We start from the raw sequence: 17,571 nt of genomic DNA on the forward strand, positions 1-17,571 counted from the left end.
TTTTTTTTATTTTTTATTAATTTTTTTTGATTGATTTAGTGGTTGATTTATTGATGTATTTATCATTTATTATTGATGATGGCTCTTTATTTGTAAAACTGAAGTGTTTAATGTTTGCAAACTTAGTTTGAAGTAAAGTTAGTTTGAAGTAAGTTTTCACTGCCTAAAGTTTCAAAACGGACGTAAGTGGCTGGACATGCCCCCTTTTGAAAAAAAAATCTGTTCCAAACTGAAACTGTTCTAACTGACTAGAACTGGAGCAAACTAAATGCCGAGAATTTGCAATTTCTAAGATACTCCATTCTAAACCAGTTGCTCCAAAAAAACAGGAGCATCTCAGGCCGAAATTTCACCCCAATGATTCCAAACACAAAGCTTAACACTACCTTACCATGATGATATATATCTTGCTTATTTAATTTTACCCTTAACTGTTATTTCATTATGGTTGTATGCAGTTATCACATGTTTCTCATGAAAACTCTTTAAATTACTGCTGTGTTGTCTTTCATCTCTTTGGTCCCTGCACACCTAATTCTGACTGTAATGATATATACGAACCATAAACTGTGAGGTAAATCTGCTTTTCAGCTTCTCCTGCTTGATTCATGGCTAAGCACGCGTATTTTCCTCCATCTGACAGTTTAGCCCGAGGCAGCTGGACAGTCCGGCCTCCTGTGAGACAAAAGGGTTTCAGAATCAGAAACAGATTCCACTATTCATCAAAGTGAAGAACATTGCTGGACAAATTATGTAGCTACTATACATAATAGTAGAGAAACACACTCTACACAAAGCCAGCATCTATAAATTCTGAAAAGTAAAAGTGAAGAATAGTGTTACCTGTGCACGAAAGTATGTTTGTTTGGACACTGATACAAACCTCTGTTTAGTATCTTTACATTTTTAAAAGCTATTGTTGTCACCTAATACCTCTGGTCCACATTTGCTTAATTGCTGCACTCAAAATCTCTTTACTCTTTTTGAGTAATTAGTTTTGCATCTTGCCTAGTTAGTTTACCATATGCGAGATTCTTGAGTTCCGAGGATCATGGAAATGTTTTGCCAAGAAGCAAACTGGGCCAGGATGTATAATTTAGGAAATCAAATTAGACAATTTTTCCATATTTATCTTTGAGGAGCAATGAGTAACTTATGGAACATTTCCCGTGGAAATTTAACAGGATGAATAAAGTCTGCAATAAAGTGAAATGTACAAGGTATATTGGGGGGGGGGGGGGGAGGAGCAGGGAGGAGGGCTGGATGAGCAGAATTACCTTTTTTTGTTCCTTGTTTTCCTAAGTTCTGATTATCAATAAAAATGATTTGATCCCACTTGTTGATCTTAAATTCTATTTTTGTTTAGCAACATGTGCAAATGTGAGCTGGGTTGTCTTTTATTTTTTGTAATATTCCCTCTTTCTAAGGCTTATCCCCTGCCATTGCATCTGTACAATTCTCAAAATGTAAAAAAAATGCTGACCCATTTTTGCATTAATTTTTAAATTAAAATAATGGGCTGTAATTTGTGGCCCCTACGGGTACGTACGAGGTGGGCACGCGCTGCAGGGGCCCCGCACGTTCTGGGTGTAAGCATGCACTGGGCATGTGCCGAAGCCTAGAACCTACGATCTTTCAAAAATTCTCTTGGCAGATTGTATGAATCCGAAAGAAATGGGCCTCCGCAGCTGGAGAGTTGGGCTAGTTGCCCAGTGAATGCCATTTAAATTCTTATGCCTGGTAACCAGTGTAAGAGTTTAAAAAAATAGAAAAATAAAATGTTATCACTCACTTATACATTAAAAACCCTGTTCAATAAGGCAAGTTTATTATTAGCCACATAAAAACATATAATAATTTTTTTTCAAAATATTAAATTTTTGTTTAAAATATTTAATTAAATGGAATTTTAAATATGAAATGTTTTTTTTAATTTCATTTGTTCATGTATTTTTTTTTAAAGTGATCCCCATTCATACTTGTATGAGTTCTGTACAAACTGAAACCTCAAAAAGTATGAATGGAGATTCCCTTCTTTTATTGGTTGGGCAAGCCCACCTGATCCCAGGGGCGCTTGTGAACCACAATCCTCTACGCGCGGGTACCCAGAGAGGACCAGGAGCGCAAATCTATGAACCTTCATAGATTTTTTGCACGCCGGTGGCATCCGTCTGCAGAAAGCCTCCGATCGCAAATTTTCCCTCAATATTTAAGATCAAAGAGTTATTAAAATAAAATCCAAATGAAAATGCAGTAACTCACAACCTATAATATGAACCCTTTTAAAGCACAGGAAGAGAGATCTGTCTCTAAAAATCTGACATTACTTCACAAATGTTCAGCTGTGTCTGAGTATTGCTGTGAAGTGAAGGATGGAAAAACTTGCAGGTAAAATCAATTTTTACATAGTGTGCTGCCTTTGAAGGCTCATTTTTGTCCTCTGCATTTCCACTCCTTCCTCTCTGTTTTCCACCCCAATGAAATACATGAGTGAGATGGTCTGTAACTAATTACTGTCATTCTTGCACTGCCTAACAAGGAATCTAATACATCAGCAGGTTACTCTATCCATAAACGGAACCATGTCTTGGGCGAAGAAATCCCAATTTCAGATATATGTAATTTCCAGCAGATAACACAAGCTGCAATGTACAACACCACCAGGATTGTGTGGCCAGCCAATGGTGGTTGCAATCCCGCCAGGAACCGGCCATGCATGGGATGGAAAGTGGATGTCAGAGCTCTGACGATGTCAGAGGGGAGTGTGAAAGTTCTGCCCCGTGCCCTGGAACCGTGCTACTGGGAGGACAATCCTGACCATGAGTTCATCAGGCACATACCAAACACAACAGCAGCATTAGATTTGTAGCTACCATTGGTTACCAGAAATGATTGGTCACATCTGAAGAACAGGAATGGTGCATTTGGCTATGAATCTCTCTGTGGACTCCAAACTTGCTGCTATTGCTTTCAGTGCAGTCATTAATTACATGGTATTCTGTTTTGATTCCGAGGAACTGCCTATGATGATGATGATTCTGTTTACAGCTGGTTACTGAATACAGAAAAACAGCTGTAAAAATGTATAGGAATGAGACAAAGCTGCCAAGATCTCTGAGCTGCCACAGTAACAAGGACATTTTAAGATCAAGGACATATGATGGTATGCCTTCATCCACGATAGCTGAGTTTTTAGCAAAAAGCTACCAAAAAGCTCCCTACCAAAAAGTCAGCCAATGTAATGCAGTTTTCTGTAAGGCAACACAATTTGCTGATAGCCTCCAGAGCAATTTCCCCTTTTGTTCGTAGTTTTGCTTTGTTTCTTTTCTTAGTCATTTTTTTTTGCCATCTCCCTCTGGTTATTTATCATTGTCCATTCTTCATTGTGGAGCACAATATAGCATTGGCTGTGGTTTCCTGCAAGTTCCCAGAATTTTGCTCAACAGAAAGGAGCAAACAGCAGCTCACCTTCTCCCAGTAAGGCTGCTTACATTGCATCTATGGCCAATGTGACTGGGAGGCCTATCCACGATGAAGTTTGCAATCAATTAGATGGGGCAGCAAATTTATTTAATGCCAACTTTCCTCCCAATGTGGTTCAATGTAGAAGATCGATGTCTCCCCAACATAGTACAGAACACCATAGGCAATCGACAGTGTTTATGAGTAAACCAGGGCAGAGTTAGGAACAGAGAAAAAAACCCAGCAGGGATTGGGGTGGAAATAACCCCACAAGTATTATAACTCCCATCCAAAATATGAGATATGTGCAATAATGTACAGTAAAATATCAACTGAGCCAGCCCCTGCTCCTTCAATTATATGTAGATTCAATGTTAGGTTTATAAGCCGTCCAAATAAGTGAACACCAACTTCTGTTCAGAAACCAGTGGCTCGATTCCTGAAAGTTAGTGTTTGCATTTTGTCATTTTCAAGTATGGCTGAGTTTCCCTTGAATAATATTAGATTATATACAAGCATCAAAGATTGTGTGTACTTCTTCTTCTTCTTAGACGGTCCCTCGGGAGTTCAGGATGACTTGCCTCCACGCTAATTTAAGTTCTAAGGTGACTAATGAGTCCTATGCGGATCTACAGACTCTGTCACAGGTTGGGCAGGTGATGGTTGAAGGCACAGGTGGGTGGGGTGCTTGGTTTGTCGTAGACTCCTTTTGCTGTTTGTACTTGGCTTCCGCGAGCTCCTGACGAAGAAACTCAAAGTGTTTGGCGCTTTCTTGAATGCTTCTCCTTCGTTTTGAGCGGTCTTGGGCCAGGGATTCCCAAGAGTCGGTGGGGATGTTACATTTTTTCCAAGGAGGACGTCCTTGAAGCATTTTCTCTGCCCTCCTGGGACTCACTGGCTGTGACGGAGCTCGGAATAGAGCACTTGTTTCAGGAGTCTTGTATCAGGCATGCAGATCACATTGGTGGTACTTCTCCAGTGCTTTGAGGTGCCTACTGTACGTTGTCCATGTCTCTGAAGCATATAGGAAGGTGGGTATCACTGCTGCTCTGAAGACCATGAGTTTGGTGCCGGGTTTGAGATCTTGGTGTTCAAACACGCTTTTCCTCAGGCGACCGAAGGCTGCAATGGCATACTGAAGGCGGTATTGGATTTCTGTCTGCCCTCGCTGACAGAAGGCTCCCAAGGTATGGAAAGTGGTTCACGCGGTCCAAGTTCTCGTTGGGGGACAGTACTGTGCGGCAGGGGCAGGTTGGTAGAGAACCTTTGTCTTATGGATGTTTAATGTAAGGCCCAATCTCTCGTACGTGTCAAAGATAGTTTGGAGTTTGGCCTCAGAGTGTTTGTACTATACAGTTGTGAAGTGAGCCTAATTTGTACAATGTGTTGAGTTGAGCGGTAGACATTGCAAATAGCGGTGAGGGCACTGTGCTGATACACAGTTACCATCAAGACCAATCAAGCTGTCTGTCAAGTTGGATTCGAAAGTAAACTGCATAAAATGAACCAGTTTCTTACCAGGCAAAATAAGAATGTTGGTGTTGGATTGTAGAGGTTTTCCATCCTTAAGCCAGCTGAGGCTGGGTGGTGGAAAAGCTGTGGCCTCACACATCAAAGAGATGAAATTGTTTATCACGACAGTCATGTTCTCTGGGTTGATGCCCATGATACTGGGAGGCACTGTGAAACACAAAATGAATTTTAATTTTAAAAAAATTCTTAAAAAGGAGGTTCTCTAGGACAACAATAAACAATATACCTCAGATCAGAATGCAACAGTTAGGGGCTAATTTATATTTTCTTATTTTGTTGGTTATATGATCTTCATGCATTAGTGGTAATGTAGAATATCTTAAGAGTAGATTTCTTGGGGTTGCTGATTTTCCCAACATGACACATGAAATTGTTGTCTAGTAATAACAATGTAACTCACCATGGACATTTAAGTTGAAATATTTTTCTGTGTTTCCAGCTACATTTTCTGCAACACAAACATATCTGCCTGTATCTGACACTTGAGCATTGAGGACCTGTTAGTGATAGTAAGAATGGAATCTTAATAACTTTTACAATGACACAGAAATGCCCAGTCACAAAATGTAAACATTGTTTTGCTTTACAAGTTCCTTTATACTGTAGTCAGTAACATTAAGCTGCAGTGTGTATTTAAAATTATAATTGAACATTTGATATTCTGTCCATTTGTTTCTTCTTCAGTTTTCTCCCTCCTGTTGGGAAGGTGCTAACTCATGCTGGGGTATATCTCTGAGGCACTGTGGACCTTGACGGTAAATGCCAGCAGGCTAATTGATTACAATGGTCACTTTGGCCAAGTATGATCCTGCCATGACCTGGTGTCAACTTATTGGCTGTAATCCTGGCTTTGTTTTTTCCTCCCTAGCCTGGAAGTGCGCAGGCCAATTATGGAGCCCTTCTGTGGCTCCAGCTGCAAAGAACTAAGTCAGCAGACTTGGCCCATCCCGGCCTTTAGAATGCAGTTCCACACTAGAGAGTGCACTCACCCATTGAGCCTTTGAGGGAGGGTTTTGTCCAGTTTTATCTGAAATGTCAATTGTTCTCTATTTGTAGAAAGCACTTATGCACAGTTGCCGTACTCCTTTACAAATAGACCTTGTAATCAATTTCACTGACTCATTATCAACAGTCTCCATGTTTACTGCTCTGTTCTAGTTGACTTTCAGTAAGAGAATAGGGAAACCATGAAATAAAATTAAATATCCTTTCATGAAAACAAAGTAAATATCTTTCAAACTGAGAAAAGTAATTTCAGGATCATCCGTAAATTTAAATGTTTAATGTTTTTAAATGTTGCACTGTTTTCAGTTAGTGAGTCAAGCCAACTGCCAATTGCTAGCAACAGGCCATGCTATTGTTCTCGACTGTTCTTTGAAAGTACGCTGTGTTCTTTCTGCAACATCTTTAGCAGCCTGTTTTTATTAAAACACAGTAAAATTAATTAGATAGCTGAAGTGTAGGATGTGTTCTTGATTATGAATCCTTATGAACTCCCAACTGTCCAGCCTTTGGCCCTCCACTCACAATGACATTTCTGCAGCTACCGATCTGCTCAATCACACCACCACCTTTGATGCCCTAGTCCCTGTTAAAACAATTACTCTCCCTCACCCTGGCCATTCCCCCTGGTACAGCCCTGAACTTCACTCCCTTAAGTCCAAGGGAAGCAGACTTGAACGGATATGGCAGACAATTGGTTTAGTCATTCATCGCCAGATCTGGCAGGACCACATAAAGCACTATCGGGCCCTGCTCTCATCTGCCAAAATTGCTCACCATTCCAGATTCATTCTGGAATGTAAAGATAAACCCTGGCTTCTATTCTCCACTGCTAACCGTCTTCCGAAACCCCTCTTCCCAGTCTCCACCCTCACCTCCAACAATAAATGTGAGGAGCTCATGAACTTCTTTGTCTCGAAGATTCAGTTGCCTCTGCTTCTTCCCATCTTTTCCCTAGCCCACTGGGCCAAACTTCCTCTAAGGATCCCCCCTGCCCTAGCCCTGACCTCACATTTTTATCTAGTTTCTCTCTGATCTCCCCTCATGGCCTCTCCAAGCTCACCTTGTCCATGAGGCCCACTTCCTGCTCTCTTGACCCTCTTCCCACCAAACTGCTGACCATCCAGCTTCCTTTTCTGGCTCCCATGTAAGCTGACATTGTTAACGGTTCTCTCTCCTCAGGTACTGTCCCCCTCTCTCTTAAATCTGCCGTCATCACCCCTCCCCTCAAAAAAATAATCCTTGACGCCTCGATCCTTGAAAACAACCGCCCCATCTCCAACTTTCCTTTCTTCTCCAAAATCCTTGAACGTGTTGTTGCCTCCCAAATCCCTGCCCATCTTTCCCACAACTCCATGTTTGAATTCCTCCAATCCAGTTTCCGCGCCTGCCACAGTATCAAAACAGCTCTCATCAAAGTCACAAATGACATACTTTGTAACTGTGACAAGGGCAAACTATCCCTCCTCATCCTTCTTGACTTGTCGCAGCCTTGGACACGATTGACCTCTCCATCCTTCTCCAATGTCTTTCTACCGTCGTCCAACTGGGTGGGACTTCACTTGCCTGGTTGTATTTTTGTCTATCCAATTGTAGCCAGAGAATCACCTGCTATGGCTTCTCTTCCCATTGCTGCATCGTTACCTCTGGTGTCCCCCAAAGATATATCCTTGGTCCCCTCCTATTTCTCATCTACATGTTGCCCCTTGGCGACATCATCCAAAAACACAGCGTCAATTTCCACATGTATGCTGATGACACCCAGCTCTACCTCACTACCATTTCTCTTGACCCCTCCACGATCTCTAAATTGTCAGATTGCTTTTCCGACATCCAGTTCTGGATAAGCAGAAATTTTCTCCAATTGAATATTGGGAAGACCGAAACCATCACCTTCGGTCCCCGTCAAACTCTGTTCCCTAGCCACTGACTCCATCTCTCTCCCCAACTTCTGTCTGAGGCTGAACTACACTGTTTGCAACCTTGGTGTCATATTTGACCCTGAACTGAGCTTTCGACCACATATCTGCAAAATAACTAAGACCGCCTATTTCCACCTCCGTAACATTGCCCTTCCCCGACCTTGCCTCAGCTCATCCACTGCTGAAACCCTCATTCATGCCTTTGTTACCTCTAGACTTGACTATTCCAACACACTCCTGGCTGGCCTCCCACATTCTACCCTATGTAAACTAGAAGTGATCCAAAACTCGGCTGCCCGAGTCCTAACTCGCACCAAGTCCCGCTCACCCATCATCCCTGCGCTTGCTGACCTACATTGGCTCCCGGTTAAGCAACATCTTGATTTCAAAATTCTCATCCTTGTTTTCAAATCCCTCCATGGCCTTTGCCCCTCTCTATCTCTGTAATCTCCTTCAGCCCCAACAGCGCCCCGCACCCACCCACCCAGAGATATCTGCGCTCCTCTATTTCTGCACTCTTGAGCATCCCTGATTATAATCGCTCAACTATTGGTGGGCATGCCTTTTGTTGCCTAGGCCCTAAGCTGTGGAATTCCCTGCTTAAACCCCTCTGTCCTCCTTTATGACGCTCCTTAAAACCTATCTCTTTGATCAAGCTTTTGGTCATCTGCCTTAATTTCTCCTTAATGTGGCTCGGGGTCATTTCTTGTCTCATAGTACTCCTGTGAAGCGCCTTGGGACATTTCACTATGTGAAAGGCGCTATATAAATACAAGTTGTTGCTGTTGTTGAAGGAACCACTTTAACAATGCCCATTAAACACAAACATGGATAAACTTGGGGTCCACACCTGAAGAGTTCGTCCATTGGACAGGAGTTTGTGGGTGTTGTCTGCTCTCAACCTATGCCCGTCCTTCAGCCAGGAAATTTTGGGAGTGGGAGTTCCACTGACCATACAGTCCAACATGGCAGTCTTGTTTATCAGCACAATGACTTCTTCTGGTAAATCAGTGTCAGCCCCTTTAATGGTAGGAGGAGCTAGATGGAAAAGTACAATGCAGTTAAGAATTGTTCAGCCATATCCTTTTTAACTTTTGCCTGTAATACCAAGCTACTGCAATGAAAAATCATCAGTTTGCCTTGCTTTACATAATAAATGAGTTGCACTCAGTTCCAATACAGCAGTTCAGGTGACATCATCATCATGAAGGGGAAATCATGTTTAACTAATTTACTGGAATTCTTTGAGGATATAACGAGCATGGTGGATAAAGGCATACCGATGGATGTGGTGTATTTAGATTTCCAAAAGGCATTCGATAAGGTGCCACACAAAAGGTTACTGCAGAAGATAAAGGTACGCGGAGTCAGAGGAAATGTATTAGCATGGATCGAGAATTGGCTGGCTAACAGAAAGCAGAGAGTCAGGATAAATGGGTCCTTTTCGGGTTCAAAATCGGTGGTTAGTGGTGTGCCATAGGGATCGGTGCTGGGACCACAACTGTTTACAATATACATAGATGACCTGGAAGAGTGGAAGAGGGGACAGAGTGTAGTGTAACAAAATTTGCAGATGACACAAAGATTAGTGGGAAAGCGGGTTGTGTAGAGGACACAGAGAGGCTGCAAAGGGATTTAGATAGGTTAAGCAAATGGGCTAAGGTTTGGCAGATGGAATATAATGTTGGAAAATGTGAGGTCATCCACTTTGGAAAAAAAAACAGTAAATGGGAATATTATTTGAATGGGGAGAAATTACAACATGCTGCGGTGCAGAGGGACCTGGGGGTCCTTGTGCATGAATCCCAAAAAGTTAGTTTGCAGGTGCAGCAGGTAATCAGGAAGGCGCATGGAACGTTGGCCTTCATTGCGAGAGGGATGGAGTACAAAAGCAGGGAGGTCCTGCTGCAACTGTACAGATTATTGGTGAGGCTGCACCTGGAGTACTGCGTGCAGTTTTGGTCACCTTACTTACTTGGAGGGGGTACAGAGACGATTCACTCGGCTGATTCCGGAGATGAGGGGGTTACCTTATGATGATAGATTGAGTAGACTGGGTCTTTACTCGTTGGAGTTCAGAAGGATGAGGGGTGATCTTATAGAAACATTCAAAATAATGAAAGTGATAGACAAGATAGAGGCAGAGAGGTTGTTTCCACTGGTCGGGGAGACTAGAACTAGGGGGCACAGCCTCAAAATACAGGGGAGCCAATTTAAAACCGAGCTGAGAAGGAATTTCTTCTCCCAGAGGGTTGTGGATCTGTGGAATTCTCTGCCAAGGAAGCAGTTGAGGCTAGCTCATTGAATGTATTCAAATCACAGATAGACAGATTTTTAACCGATAAGGGAATTAAGGGTTGTGGGGAGTGGGCGGGTAAGTGGAGCTGAATCCACGGCCAGATCAGCCATGAACTTTTTGAATGGCGGAGCAGGCTCGAGGGGCTAGATGGCCTACTCCTGTTCCTAATTCTTATGTTCTTATGTTTATGTTCTTATCATCATCATAGGCAGTCCCTCGGAATCAAGGAGGACTTGCTTCCACTCCCAAAGTGAGTCCTTTGATGGCTGAACAGTCCGATAAGAGAGCCACAGACCCTGTTACAAGTGGGACAGACATTCGTCGGGGGAAGGGGTCGGTAGGGCTGGTTTGCCGCGCGCTCCTTCCGCTGCCTGCGCTTGGCCTCTTCATGCTCCTTGCGTCGAGACTCAAAGAGCTCAACGCCCTCCCGGATGGACTTTCTCAACCTCGGGCGGTCTGCGGCCAGGGTCTCCCATGTGTCAGTGGTGATGTCGCACTTTACCAGGGAGGCTTTGATGGTGTCCTTATAACATTTCCGCTGTCCTCCTTTGGCTCGTTTACCATGAAGGAGCTCCGCCTAAAGCATTTGCTTAGGGAGTCTCGTATCTGGCATGCGTACTATGTGGCTTGCCCAGCGAAGCTGATCGAGTGTGGTCAGTACTTCAATACTGCGGATGTTAGCCTGGTCGAGGACACTAAGGTTGGTGCGCCTGTCCTCCCAAGAGATTTGCAGGATCCTGTGGAGACATCGCCGGTGATGTATCTTCAGCGACTTGAGGTGCCTTCTGTACATCCATCCATGCCTCAGACCCATACAGGAGGACATCATAATCCGCGATTGAGCAGGGCTAACCAAATTCTAGTTACGCAATTGAAATTTCTAATAACCAATAAAATAGCAGGATTTTGGTTACCGGCACCGAGTTTTGTTTAATTCATTACAAAGTACGGTTTATTCAGCTACATAACTGTTGTTGATAATTGTGACCAAGGGTGGAGGGAGGGGGGGGGGAAAAGAGATTCAGCTAATGTTTTAATAGTTGCGCCATGATACTCACTCATGACTCTCAGTTCATACTGAATAGAATCCTCGCCTGCTTCATTCATAGCCACGCATGTATACCTCCCAGCATCCTCTGTCTGTGCTCTGGGAATTTGCAGCACGCGACCTCCTGATGGATAAAGAGCACAAATTGATATATTTGAATGCTTAGGCTTTAACGGCATATTTCTTTTAACTCCAAGACTAGAATACAAAAGGGAATTGAAATTATATCGTAAGTCGCAACATCAACTCATATCTTATAAATACTAGTGGATCGCTTGTAGCACTGCTCACAGGTATTCCTGGCTCTGGAGCACGTTTGTGACATTTAGCTGCAAACCCACTCATCCCTCCCCCCCACTCACTTTAAGGATTTGTTTTGTTGTTGTATTTGGGGAAGAGGTCTAAATAGGTCTTGAGGTAAACCATAGGCTAATTATCATTGAAAGTTTCTCAAGATTGGCAGGTGCTTGGCTCTTCTCCTTTGGGAGAGACAAGGTTATCTCAAAGCCTGGAAAAAGACAACTGAACATGACTTGCTTTCTTCTTTTTCTAAGATTGTGCAGCTGTGATGTATTGGAGTTTTACACAAAATATGACATCTGGCGTGTAAAGCATACACTCAAAACAATCATCTCAATAAAATGAAGGAAATGTTAATGACAGTTAGAAGTAGAACTGAAATTACATTAAATTAAGACTGCAAGTTATTAGTACTGAATAACATTGTCATATATTTCACATTGAAGTTCTACCTCCATGAGGATGCACCCCAGGCCAATTTAACAAGGACAGGAATGTTCTCGCATTTTTAGGCTGATTTCCTGGCCTACACTGAGGAGTCCACCTGGGGCGGGGGGGGGGGGGGGGGAGGGAGAAAAAGAGGGGGGACATATTGCACTGTCGCTTCTGGTGGGTGAACTCAGGTATGGCAAAGGAGAGATCCCCAGAATTTCCTGCTCAAGTTATGTCTCGGGGCTGCCAGAACTTGCACAGATAATCTAGGCCAGGATGTCCAACGATAGCCACGTGCATGGAGTGCAACTTGCAGCATCTACACTAAGGAGTGTACGACACAAACATGATCCCATCACCAAGCACATCTTCCCCTCTCCTCTTTCAGCAGGGACATCTCCGTATCTTTTTACTCTACCACGCCTAGTTCCAGCTAACTTTCCTGCATCTTCCCTTGCAGCCATTGGGTAAAACAATAGTTATATCCCCAGATATCAGAAAAGCAATTTCCAGTGTGCATGGTTTGTAACTAAATACCTCATGGTACAAGAGTTAACCTGTAGAGTTTGAGTGACTCTACCTGTCAGTGACTTCATATTACAAGCAATTTTCTTGTCTATGGCAGCAAAATGTGTTCATACCTGGCAGTATCAGAACTTTGTCACTAGAAGTCAACAGTTTCCCATCTTTGTACCAAGTGAGAGATGGCGGTGGAACAGCATTGGTCTCGCAGTACAGGGAGATGGGGTTATTAATGACTACGTCCTTAGAATCAACACTCCTGCTTCCCTCCAGTGCACCACCCTTTGTATCGTGAATATTTACTGGCTTCACAAAAGTTGGCGGAACTAAATAAAGGATTAAAAGAATAGTCATAAAATACAAAATATTTTTATTTTTACAAATCTCTTCCACATTATAAGATTGCAATTTCTGCACAATAAAAGGCACAGCATAAGAGCAATTATAGAACAAGTTAAGTTCAGTATCCGATAGCTGTAAAAGGAAACTAACAGTATACAATACAGAAGAGAATTACACAGAGACACACTTACTTAAAATATTCTGAAATTATAGGGAAATTATCATCCAAATTAATCTTTTTATATGTTTTGGGCAATAGGTAGTATAAGGTGAAGTCAGAGGGAACTGGATCCACCCAATCTACACCACTGACAGACCTTTTATTTGAATATATAGATGCCAGTCTAAACCACAGCACATTGGTTTGGTGATTAAACACTGACTTCCTACCTACTGATTGTAGATTTGACTCATACTGGTCAAGACTTGGTTGAATTCTCTGTTAGCTGTGTGATTGGCATGGCCAAGAGTCATCAATCATCCCAGCTTGTTTATCTGGGAGAGGTTTTTTTTAATCAAGTGCCCTTCAAAAGCTGGTTATATCACAAACTACTTATAGGAATAAGCAGATAGTACAATCTAACCTTGAACATTTACATCATAGTCTTTTTCATCCTCTCCAGCAATATTGGTGGCAACACAAGTATATCGTCCTGTATCTGAAATCTGGGTATTCTTGATTTGAATGATACGGCCATTTGCTGTGATAGTGATGTGATCATCTTTCTTGAGAGGCTGTGAATATAAAGGGTTGGTTTTTTTCCCATGAAAATTCAAAGCTTTCAATCTTCCTTTACAGTAATCATAGAAACATGTACACTTTGGGAAGACTGATTTGAACCTCTTGCTGAGATCTGAACAGATAAGTGGATTGGTTGGAAGAAAACTGATGCTGATGACTGCAGTTTAATAAAAGTATTACTGTTTTTTTTCTCCCTTCTTCTCTTGCTAATATGGTTCTATGGACTGCAAATGTCCTCCATTACCTCACCAAAGTGGCCATTCTTGACATCTGAACCCAGACTATGTGACTGTGATGGGCATTACAGCCATGCTAGAACCTGTCCTCATCTGACATCAACGTGCTCATTTTCCTGCAGTAGAATGGGAACTCTGGTTGATGTGTTCATGTATCACTTTAATAATCCACTCAACTATTGCCTGATTCATTGAGAACACTAGAGCGCCTTGTGCTGGTAACCTCATGTACAATTTGTAATCTCTCATTTATTAAATGTAGAGAATAATAGATACCGAGGGATAACTAAGATAGTAATCTAATCAAGAGAACCATAGAAGTTTACAGCACAGAAGGAGGCTATTCGCCCCACATGTCTGTACCAGCTCTTTGCTAGATGAATCCAAAACTAATTCCACTGCTTTGTTCTCAACCCCTAGCCTTGGATCTTCCTCTGCTTCCAACATTTATCCAATTACCCCTCATCCACATATTTATTAAGTCCCTGGCTGGGACTCCCCTCTGCAATCCTACCCAAAATCGGATGGGATTGTGGCAGAGAATGATGAAAAATTTGGGCAATAGGCCAACCACCACTTCACTGCCCCAACTGAGATTTTCGACCTACGTTGAGATCTCTAATGGCTTCACCTCTCCCATCTGCCAATGCACGGTGCAGGACGCAGATCCCCAGTGGATTTTTCTTCTGTCTGCCTAACTTACCACCGGTTCCTGTGGCACCATGGAGAAGGTAAGCCCAGAAACTGGTGGTAACGGCCCTGGGTTCCACCAGTGGTGGGAAAGAACGTGGTGGCTGCCTCCTTTACCTCCAACCCAACCTTTGCGGCCTACCAGGATGGCAATCTTCTTATCATTGGGGCGCTTCTGCTCTTTTAAATGTCTAGATTCCTGTTCTGCAGCACTGCCAGGATTTCATAGCTGGGCAAGGGTGGTGGGAATCTTGGTGGTGGGAATCCTGTCAGGAACTCACCATGCAGTGATGACTCCTGACTGAAGACACTGGGTCGGGGTTCCAGCAGTGTTGGAAAGATGGGCAAAAGCCCAGTTTGATATTATCAGTGAACATGATTGTTCATTGGTTCTGTGTCATCCTTCAGTTGCTATTAAGAGAAATATTCCATACTGCCTCAAATATCCCAGCCAGCTAGTCAGATTCCTCAGATTTTATAAGCTATTCAGAAAGAGGAATACATTCTTTGGACATTCAGGTTATATGAAATCAGAACTATTCATTTTTTAAAATAGTTTATCCACGTTTGCTCTTTAAAAATGGCAATTCAATCTCTTCTCCAGTTGAAATTCTCTAATTTGGTATTGCTTTCATTATCTACTAGTGTTCACTGTGACATGTGAATGATTAACCTGATTGCATTATGGATGATACAAGCTGTATCAGAAACATCTTTTCCCACAACACAAATGTGTTACTTCAAATGCTCATTCAATATTGTATATGAAGGATTAAACGCACCTGTCCATCTTTGTACCAGCGAAGGGTGGCTGCTGGGATTGCGTGAGACTCGCACTCGAGAGTCAGGCTGTTGTTTACTTTGATCTTAATTTCTTTAGGTGACAAACCAAAACCTGGGACATCATCTTTGTTGATAGTAGGAGGGACTATGCGAATAAAAAACAGCAAACCATTACGCTCCAAGCTTCCTGATTAAAGTGGACTTAGCAGCAATATTCTCCATTAACAGACTTACTAAATGGAGTGATTGCTAATTTTAGGCATTTTACAGAATTTCAGAATAACTGAACTGCACTGAAAATACTTACTGTATACTTTTACTTCATAATTCTTTAGTGTTTCTCCAGCTTCATTAGTAGCAATACAGGTGTATCTTCCTGCATCCTTCTCCTGAGCATTCAGAATCTGAAGAGTTCGACCCCCTGAAGTTGGGAAGGAAAAGTGGAGGCAGAATTAGCTGAATTTACACCATCAATGAAACGCGTGAAGTGAGATCTGCAAAGTCTCAATATTAGCCAAAGTGGGGACTTGAATTCATGTCTTCCATATTTGAGGTCCAAATCCAATACTTTTCATTAGAAGTCCTGTATGTTGATCACATTATTATGTAATTTCATTCAAACTTAATCAGGTGAAATAATTAGGGTTTGATATGATATCAACTGGTTGGCAGCTCTGTCCAGTTAATCATGACCAAGGAGGTCACTGATGCCATAAAATATCTGATGCTCTTCCCTCTGCCAACTCTCCCAGCTGTCTGCCCATTGTCACTCTTCCATTTACACTTCCCCATGCATTGTCCCAGCATCTCAGCTTTAACTCACACATAGTCTGTTCCCAGCTGCCACCTATCCCATTATCTTGTGAGGATAGTGACACACATGCTCTGCCCATGACAATCTTCTAGCTTTCTTAGTAATTACAATTCTGATTTATACCAATACCTTTGGGAATTATATTACAATTGAGCATATTACTTGACTACAATGTTTGACTTAGCTCATGTCAAAGTTAGGTATGAGCTTTCGTCTGCTCAGTGTTCTTATATCAGTTCCAATGAATTATATCACAGTTAGAAAATCACAAAAAGCAGTAAAGGCGTTCAAATTGGACAGTCTTTCAATTTACTTTAAAACGTTTTATAATATTGCTAATCTGCTACTGAACGTCCACTGTGCATTTCATTATTAAGGTATCATACTCTCAAAGCATAATAAAGACTTCCAGGGCAGAAGACCATCAACAGTTTCTTCATTTTAACACTTTGTGGGAAGATTATAAGCACATTTATAAAGCACAGGGTTAGAATTTTACTATGTCTAAATCTTCCTCTGCCTTGAATTTAATATTATACTTCTGAAAATTGTTCATGAAAGATTGAGTGGGGTCTTGAGCTTCAGAATCTTGGACTAATAGTCGCACCCTGGGCTGAGATATAGGTAGAACGTGGAAGCACGTGTTTTTTAATATGCATTTAACATAAAAGATTTATTTCCACAGCATTTTTTAAAAATGATTTCAAAGTGAAGGTTAATATAGTCAAAGAATATAATGGTTAGCAAGAACTGACTAGAAGAAATCAGAATTTGCAGCATATGAATGTTATGCTGTGGAAATGGACAGGCTATCAATATACTGTGACATCTTGACTGATATGGTGTATTATGCAACTCATAGAATGGAAGAAATTGTGGATGAAAACAGGATATTTAACACATCAAACTCATCTGCTCCACAGACTATGGCCCCGATTTTAAGTACGGACACGGTTTTGCGTAGGTGGGTGGCGGTGTGAGTTAGTATCTCACCCGCTGCTCCAGAAATGAGGCCTGGGCTATTTTAATTCCCGAGCCACATTTAAATCCCACCAGCCAATTTCCCACCCATTCTGGGTGAGAAGTCAGTGGGAAGCAGTAGAAAGTCACATTGCCCAGAGGCCGCCCGCCAACACCAGCTAGGTGGTGGGAGCCGCTGCCGAGGCTGCCTCGCTGGAATCTTGTGATCGGGAAGGGGGAACAAGTCTGCGGCAGGGGAGGCCTAAACTTTCCTTGCGAGGTTCGGAGGAACACATCTGCTTCTTTTGACCCCACAGCTTACATGTTTGGGTCTCTTCTGGTCCAGATCCTCTTCCCCGCTGCCTTCAACAACAACAACTACTTGTATTTACACAGCGCCTTTAATGTAGTAAAACATCCCAAGGCGCTTCACAGCAGTGTTATAAAGACCAAAAAAAATTAACACTGAGCCACATAAGACGAA

At 42.3% G+C, this 17,571-nt stretch overlaps 1 protein-coding gene across 1 annotated transcript in view; it reads right to left on the reverse strand.

Moving 5' to 3' along the window:
* Positions 1-17,571, reverse strand: part of hmcn1 (hemicentin 1) — a 744,329-nt gene that overhangs the window by 195,398 nt on the left and 531,360 nt on the right. The window contains exons 51-59 of the mRNA XM_070887155.1: positions 15,621-15,734; positions 15,313-15,458; positions 13,447-13,597; positions 12,640-12,846; positions 11,277-11,390; positions 8,770-8,957; positions 5,396-5,492; positions 4,981-5,142; positions 562-675 (exon numbers count right to left, since the gene is read on the reverse strand). Coding sequence (XP_070743256.1) covers positions 562-675; positions 4,981-5,142; positions 5,396-5,492; positions 8,770-8,957; positions 11,277-11,390; positions 12,640-12,846; positions 13,447-13,597; positions 15,313-15,458; positions 15,621-15,734 — 1,293 coding nt within the window. The remainder of the gene's footprint in view (positions 1-561; positions 676-4,980; positions 5,143-5,395; positions 5,493-8,769; positions 8,958-11,276; positions 11,391-12,639; positions 12,847-13,446; positions 13,598-15,312; positions 15,459-15,620; positions 15,735-17,571) is intronic.

Source organism: Pristiophorus japonicus, chromosome 8 (genome assembly GCF_044704955.1).
Source record: "Pristiophorus japonicus isolate sPriJap1 chromosome 8, sPriJap1.hap1, whole genome shotgun sequence".
Classification (NCBI taxonomy): domain Eukaryota; kingdom Metazoa; phylum Chordata; class Chondrichthyes; family Pristiophoridae; genus Pristiophorus; species Pristiophorus japonicus.